Genomic DNA, 7,756 nt, shown 5'->3' on the forward strand with positions numbered 1-7,756 from the left:
GTGTCGGGGGTACCAATAAAGGGTCAAGGGCACTAAAATGGGGTTGGGGTCACTGAAATGGGGTCGGGGTCACCAAAACAAGATTAGGGTCCCCAGTAAAACATTGGGGTCACCAACAGGGGGTTGGGGTCACCGAATCAACACTGGGGTCACTGAAACAACATTGGGGTCTCCAAAATGGGGTTGGGGTCACCAAAACCACATCGAGGTCACCGGATCAACATTGGGGTTACCAGCATGGGGTTAGGGTCCCCAGCATGGGGCTAAGGACATCAGCATGGGGTTGGGGTCACCAAAACAATATTGGGGTCACCAACAGAGGGTTGGAGTCACCAACACGGGGTCGAGGGCAGCCTTGCAGGGTTGGGGGCACTGACATGGGGTCGAGGGCATTGCCATGGGGTTGGGGATCACCAATATGGGGTCAAGAGCATCCTTGCATGGTTGGGGGCATTTCCACGGGGTTGGGGGCATCATCTCAGGGTTGGGGTCACCAACATGGGGTTGAGGGCATTGCCATGGGGTTGGGGTCACCAATGGGGTCGAGGGCATTCCCATGGGATTGGGGACATCATGAGCAGGCCACGCCACCAAGGTGAGGTCAGGGCTCCTTCCCCCCTCGTCCCCAGTCCCTCCCAGCCCAGCTGTCCCAGGAAGGCTCCGAGATGGAGAAAAGGCTTCTTTAATGCGCGGTGGGCGTGGGGAGGAGCAGCGGGGTCCGAGGGGGAGCGGGGCACCCCAGCCTGGGCACGGGGGGCCCCGCAGGCAGGGAGGGGGCTTAGAAGCATTTTCGGTGGACGATGGAGGGTCCGGCCTCGTCGTACTCGGGTTTGCTGATCCACATCTGCTGGAAGGTGGAGAGGGAGGCCAGGATGGAGCCGCCGATCCACACCGAGTACTTGCGCTCCGGCGGGGCGATGATCTGCGGGGACAGCGGCCTGTAGGATCGCCCCAAAACCCCGCGGCAGGAGGGGCTTTGGGGTGCCGGCTGCTCAGCCAGGGCCTACTTTGATCTTCATGGTGCTGGGGGCCAGGGCAGTGATCTCCTTCTGCATGCGGTCGGCGATGCCCGGGTACATGGTGGTGCCCCCGGACAGGACGTTGTTGGCGTAGAGATCCTTGCGGATGTCGATGTCGCACTTCATGATGGAGTTGTAGGTGGTCTCGTGGATCCCAGCAGACTCCATGCCTGGCGTGGGATGGGGCTTTCACCTCCCTGTGCCCCCCCAGGGCTCCCCAAACTGGGGGAGCTGGGACAAGGCCTGGGGGCACTGGAACAGGGTCTGGGGGCACTGGAGCAGGGTCTGGGGGCATCAGGGGCTGGAACAAGATCTGGGGGCACTGGAGAAGAGTCTGGGGCACTGGAGGAGGGTCTGGGGGCACTGGAGCTGGGTCTGGGGGCACTGGGGGCACTGGAGGAGGGTCTGGGGGCACTGGAGGAGGGTCTGGGGGCATCAGGGGCACTGGAGCCGGGTCTGGGGGCAGCGGGGCGGGCTCACCGATGAAGGAGGGCTGGAACAGCGTCTCGGGGCAGCGGAAGCGCTCGTTGCCGATGGTGATGACCTGCCCGTCGGGCAGCTCGTAGCTCTTCTCCAGCGAGGAGGAGGAGGCGGCCGTGGCCATCTCGTTCTCGAAGTCCAGCGCCACGTAGCACAGCTTCTCCTTGATGTCGCGCACGATTTCCCGCTCGGCTGCGGGACAGGGTGGCAGGAGAGGCTCAGGCCGGTGTCCCGGCGGTGCCACCGCGGCGTCCCCGCGCCCAGCCCCGCCTCCCCGGTGCCCGTACCGGTGGTGACGAAGGAGTAGCCCCTCTCAGTGAGGATCTTCATGAGGTAGTCGGTGAGGTCGCGGCCGGCCAGGTCCAGGCGCATGATGGCGTGGGGCAGGGCGTAGCCCTCGTAGATGGGCACGTTGTGGGTGACGCCGTCCCCGGAGTCCAGGACGATGCCTGGGACACGGGGAAGGTGAGGAGGGGACGCTTCAAGCTGGTCCCTGTCCCCCGTGGTCTCCCCTACTCACCGGTGGTGCGGCCGGAGGCGTAGAGGGAGAGCACGGCTTGGATGGCCACGTACATGGCGGGGACGTTGAAGGTTTCAAACATGATCTGGAGGGAGAGGAGAGGGGCAGGGGGTGAGGGGTGGGCAAGGGGGTCACCAGCACGTCCCACCCCAGCCCTGTGGCTTCCTGGGTCAGGGCATGGCATGGAGAAACACGGGGATGGTGTGGGGCACGGGGGAACAGGTGAATGGTGGGGTTGTGGGGCATGAAGGAGGGCAGGGAAACACATTTCTTACAGGGTTTGTGAGAAAGCGTGGGCCAGGAGGTGGAAATGTGGGTGATGGCAGTGCACAGAGCCACGTGGGGCTGTGCACAGAGTGGGGAGCACGTGGGTCAAGGGGTGATATGGAAATGTGGGTCACCACATCTCACAGAGCCACGTGGGGCTGTGCACAGAGTGGGGAGCACATGGTGGGGCAAATCCTGCAGGTCCACATGCTGCCAACAGACCCCCAGAGCCATCAGGCATGGGTTAGGGTTGGTAGTGGGAACTTCCCACTGGGATATCTGCCCTTACCCCGCACCCCGCTCCCCACTCATGCACCCCCCAAATCCAAATCCCCCCTCCAGCCCTTCCTGCAGTTTTGGAGGGTCCAGCCCCACCCAGGGGTGATCTCCAGGGCCCTACCTGGGTCATCTTCTCCCGGTTGGCCTTGGGGTTGAGGGGAGCCTCGGTGAGCAGGGTCGGGTGCTCCTCGGGGGCCACGCGCAGCTCGTTGTAGAAGGAGTGGTGCCAGATCTGGGGCGGGCAGAGAACCGGGGGTGTCACCCCGAACCCAGGCAGGGCTGACCCCTCTCCCCGCCCCACCAGGGCCTCACCTTCTCCATGTCGTCCCAGTTGGTGATGATGCCGTGCTCGATGGGGTACTTGAGCGTGAGGATGCCCCTCTTGCTCTGCGCCTCGTCGCCCACGTAGCTGTCCTTCTGCCCCATGCCCACCATGACACCCTAACGGCGAGAGAGGCCTCGTTAGCCAGGCTGTGCTGCCGGCCTGGGGGCTCCCCCCGGGCCCCCGGGTACCCACCTGGTGGCGGGGCCGGCCCACGATGGAGGGGAAGACGGCGCGGGGGGCATCGTCGCCGGCAAAGCCGGCCTTGCAGAGCCCGGAGCCGTTGTCGCACACCAGGGCCGTGGTTTCCTCGTCACACATGGCGGGGTGGCAGCGCTCGGTGCTGGGGGGACCTGGGGGAAAAGCTGGCCAGGGGGGAAAGGGGGGTTACAGACAGGCTGGGATGGGGCTCATCCCGTGCCATCGCCGGGGGTTTGGGTTCGGAGCTGTCGGAGTCCTCGGGGAAGGGCAGCCCTGTAAATCCTCCCTGGGTGATGCTCGTTCCCCGTGGCTGCTGCTGCTGCTGCTGCTCCATCCTTCTGCAGCCTCTTCGTGGCCAAAATCAGTGCCAAGGGCTCCCCTGGGAGCTCCAGCGCTGCCGTGCCCGGCCGGTGCCCCCCGAAGCGGGCAGGGGGTGCCAGGTGGTGCCTGCCAGGGGGTGCCAGGTGATGCCCTCTCGTCCGCTTCAGTCTCAGCAGCATTTTGCTGCTCTGACCTCGCATCCGCTCCCAAAGACGGGGGGGAAATAAAATTGCCCTTCCCAGGGGGTGCCCCCTGTGCTCCCCGATCCAGAGGGAAACAGGCAAAACCTTGCAGGAGCCCAAAAAGCAAAAGAAAAACCCCAAATCGCAGAGATTTCTGTGAGAGCACAACCTGCCTTGGCCTCAGCCCAGCTCCCAGCACCTCCAGCTGTGGGGTCGTGCCGAGGTTGGCACCCCCTCCGTGCCAGGCAAATCCAGCTGGTGCCACCCAGAAACGCTGGGACACCCCCAAAAAAAACCTCCCGAGGTGTTTTTGCTGCCCGGAGTGCTGCGAGGAAGAAGGGAAGCAGGGCTGGGCAGGGCAGTACTCACCACGGAGGCGAGAGCTCCTTTCCTCTGGGACCGAGCCCCGGAGCCCGTGGGTATAAATACCGGCGAGCCCGAGGAACCTCAGAGGCGGATCCGCTCTAAACAAAGACCCTAAATAGGCTCAGTGATGGTGTGTTGGCCATATGGCCATATAAGGTGTTTTATTTCATTAAATTGACCTCGGGCCGGTGGTAGGACCCAGCCCGGTTAATTATTGTAGGAAAATGTATGGTAGGGATGCTTGGGAGCATCAGCCCCGTCGGGATCCGTTCCTTTTATGCTGCGCTGCCATAAACAAGTGAGACACAAGTCCTTATAAGCGACGGGCAGGGGAAAAGGAGCTGGAAGCGCCTGGGGAGCGCTGGAGAAGCCCCCGCGGGCTGGGGGCGGCCGGGGGGCTCTGCCGCGGGGACACCCCCGGGCCGGGCCGGGATCGGAGCTGCCGGAGCCGCCCCGGCTCCTCCCGGCCTCGCTTCCCCCCCGGGCCTGGCACCCGGCGCTCCTGGGATGCCTCTCCCCGTGGTTTTCTCTCTCCGCCCCCATTTTTGGGCTTTTGCTGTCCCAAAGCCCCAAATGCTCGGCCTGAGCCAGCCCAGGGGTTGTGGGTCCCAGTGCCGACCCTGCAGTGAGGGCGAGCCCGGGTCTGGTCCCTGCCGGGGGGATTCTGCAGGGGGGATCAGCTCAGAGCCCCCCAGGGACACGGTGGGAGCTGTCCCCGAGCCCGGACACAGCCGGGGCCACCCCCAGCCCCGGCAGAGCCCAACCAGAGGCTCCCAACTCCCGGCTGCCTTTTTAAGGACAACGGGCCCTGAGCAGGGAGCACCCGGGGGAGGCAGCAGAGACGCCCCCGAGGGCTCCAGGGAAACTGAGGCACAGCAGGCCCAGGCTGGTCCTGAGCTGTGCCCGGGGCAGGGACATCCCAGCACTGGAGCAGTGAGCAGGAGCTGTCACCACAGGCAGGGACACAAAGGTCCTGGTGTCCCCCCCATGGTTCCGGAGGGAGGGAACGGGCCCTGGGCTGTCACCCATGGGGTGTCCCCAGCACTGCCAGCCCATCCACAGCCCCAGGGTCCCCAGGGATGGCTCTGCCGGGTCCCTTTCCCCGTGGAGCAGCTCACAGGGGCTGGATGTGTCCCCTGGCCCTGCCCCTGGTGTCCCCCATGCCCCCAGCCCCGGGTCCTGCTGTCACCTCACACCCAGCCCGGCTGCGTCCGCGCCAAACACGAGATCACGAGGGGAGAGGCTGCCATAACACAGAAAAAACCCTTTAAAATGAATTAAACCCCAAACCCAGCAGAGTGGGGAGGGCACGGGGGGCATGGAGGCACCACCGAGTGGAGAGAGGCGGTGGCAGGACCCCATCCCACCCCAGGCAGAGAGGGGCACGTCCCAAACCCCACAGACACTCCCGAGCCCCCTGGGCACCCCCAGACTCATCCCCCGGGCTGGGGCTGGGGCTGGCTCAGCTCCGGGGCATCCCCGAGCCCGGGGGGATCCCAGAGCATCCCCGAGCATCCCCGAGGAGCCCGAGGGGATCCCGGAGCATCCCCGAGCATCCCCGAGCCCGGAGTGATCCCCGAGCATCCCCGAGCCCGGGGGGATCCCGGAGCATCCCCGGCCGGCCGGGGCCGCAGCGGGGCCGGCGGCAGCGCAGCCCCGAGCGGAGCCGGGCGCAGCCTAAAAAGGAAAGGTTTGGCCCCCGCAGCCAATCCCGCGGCCCCGGCGGGCCCGGGATGCTCGCAGGAACGCCAGGCATCCCCCCAGGCACAGGGACCGAAGCCCCGGGGCCGGCACCGCCCGCGCGGGGAATGCTCGAGCCTGGGAGCTCCGGGGATGCTGCTGAGGGAGGGCAAAAGGCGTGAAAAGAGAGATCTGGATGCGCTCCCCGTGCTGAGGTGGAGATAAGCATCGCCCGTAGCTCCCTGCCCGCGGGATCCCCCAGGACACACAGGCAATAAATCCCTGAGCCTGGTTTATCCTCGGGCTGAGCTCCTCCCAAACCCATCCCAGGTTTGGGTGGGTTTAAGGTGTGACAGTCACATCTGGCACAGCTGGAGAGCCAGGCCGGGCAGCAGTGCCTGGATAGTGACGTTCACTGACACACACAAAGTGAGGGTTCAGGGAGCTGGGGTGGGAAAAATGGGATGGAAAAGGTGAGAGCTCAGGGAGCAGCGCTGGGAGCTCAGGGAGCAGCGCTGGGAGCTCAGGGAGCAGCGCTGGGAGCTCAGGGAGCAGGGCTGGGAGCTCAGGGAGCAGCGCTGGGAGCTCAGTGGCAGCCGACCCTGACCTGAGGAACTCCCTGGCCCAAGGAAAGTTCCCTGGGAGGGTTCACCAGTCACTGGGACAGCACAAAGCGCTGATGTGCCACCAGCTCCTCTCCTGAGCCAGCTGACACCTGGGAGTGGAGCTGGGATGAATCCCCAGGGATCTGAAGGAATTGCTGCTCTGCAGGATGGGATTTTCCACTCGGGGCGCCCCCACTCGGGGTGAGGAGCTGTGGGATGAGCACCACGGAATCTGCACCCCCTCCCGAGCACGGCTTCAATTAATTAGGGCTGGAAACGAGTTCCCAGCGATGCCCTAAAGGCTCCTCCCTCCCGTCCCAGCCCGGGGCCAGCCTGTTCCCAAAGGGGCTGGGGACAAGCTGCAGCGGCGCTGTCACGCAAAGGCGGCGAGCCCAAAGGAAAGGATCCCCCCGGGGCAGAGCCCGGCCCACCGAGAGCTCCGGGAGAAGGGGGGAAAACCCAGCCCGGATAATCCCATCCATGTGTGCCAGACACAAAGGCCGGGGCTGCTTGCATGGCAGGTGGGAGGGAGGGCAGCTCCAGCCCCTTCCCCATGTGCCGAACATCCCACGCTGCTGGGGACAACAGCACGGGTGGAACGGCTGCCGGGCACCTTGGGATGAGTCCCTTCCCTTTGCCACCTTGGGATGAATCCCTTCTTCTCTCTGGCACCTTGGGATGAATCCCTTCTCCCTCTGCCACCTCGGGATGAATCCCTTCTCCCTCTGCCACCTTGGGATGAATCCCTTCCCTTTGCCACCTTGGGATGAATCCCTTCTTCCTCTGCCACCTTGGGATGAATCCCTTCTTCCTCTGCCACCTTGGGATGAATCCCTCCTCTCCCTTTGCCACCTTGGGATGATTCCCTTCTCCTCTCTGCCACCTCGGGATGATTCCCTCCCCTTTGCCCCCTTGGATTCTGCTGCTTCCCTCCCCTCAAGGGCCAGCCAGGACAATCTGGGCTTGGCACCCGACCAAAGCACCTCCAGGAGGGTCCTGCACAGGGGCTGAGCTCGGCTTTGGCCAGGCCAGGCTTGCTAAGCCAGGCTTTGTGCAGCTCTGGGGTGAGCACAGGGCACCGGGCACGGGGAGCTGGGAGCAGGGAAGTGGCCAAAGCTGCTGGAATTCCATCTTGGAATGGGACTGGGGAGGTCAAACTGCTGGAATTCCATCTTGGAATGGGAGGGAAGAGCTCAAAGCTCCTGGAATTCCATCCTGGAGTGGGATGGGAGGGTAAAAGCTGTTGGAAATCCCATCCTGGACTGGGATGAAGTGGTCAGAGCTGCTGGAATTCCACCCTGGAGTGGTGGTGGCAGCCACACCGAGCTCCTCCATGGTAACACCAGGCCAGGAAAAAGGGATGAGTGCCCAGACATCCCTAACCACAGCTGGGCTGCAAAGCAGGGCCACATCCAGGGATTTGCAGCCCTGAGATGCTGACAGAGGGGTCCCAAAGGATCCCTTGGGCCCCTCTCCCCTCCCCAGGCAGACACAAAGAGCCCTGAGCTGGTGTG

At 64.5% G+C, this 7,756-nt stretch overlaps 1 protein-coding gene across 1 annotated transcript; it reads right to left on the bottom strand.

Annotated features, from left to right (window-relative positions):
* Positions 1–666: 666 nt before the first annotated feature.
* Positions 667–5,433, bottom strand: ACTG2 (actin gamma 2, smooth muscle). Its single transcript, XM_054650728.2, has 8 exons — positions 3,083–5,433; positions 2,878–3,006; positions 2,687–2,797; positions 2,020–2,104; positions 1,787–1,948; positions 1,500–1,691; positions 1,008–1,189; positions 667–922 (listed from the first exon to the last, which is right to left on the bottom strand). Exons 1-8 carry the CDS (start codon positions 3,206–3,208, stop codon positions 779–781), a joined length of 1,131 nt encoding a protein of 376 aa, XP_054506703.1. The 5' UTR covers positions 3,209–5,433; the 3' UTR covers positions 667–778.
* Between the last annotated feature and the right edge of the window lie 2,323 nt (positions 5,434–7,756).

The sequence above is a fragment of the Agelaius phoeniceus genome, chromosome 30 (genome assembly GCF_051311805.1).
Source record: "Agelaius phoeniceus isolate bAgePho1 chromosome 30, bAgePho1.hap1, whole genome shotgun sequence".
In the NCBI taxonomy this organism is placed as follows: domain Eukaryota; kingdom Metazoa; phylum Chordata; class Aves; order Passeriformes; family Icteridae; genus Agelaius; species Agelaius phoeniceus.

Bases quoted from the DNA above. Each gene is read 5' to 3' on its own strand.
- ACTG2 (XM_054650728.2), bottom strand. From the start codon at position 3,208: ATGTGTGACGAGGAAACCACGGCCCTGGTGTGCGACAACGGCTCCGGG. The intron at 3,007-3,082 runs GTGGGTACCCGG...TCTCGCCGTTAG, and splicing joins TGGGCCGGCCCCGCCACCAG to GGTGTCATGGTGGGCATGGG. The intron at 1,190-1,499 runs GTGAGCCCGCCC...ATCCCACGCCAG, and splicing joins GTTCCAGCCCTCCTTCATCG to GCATGGAGTCTGCTGGGATC.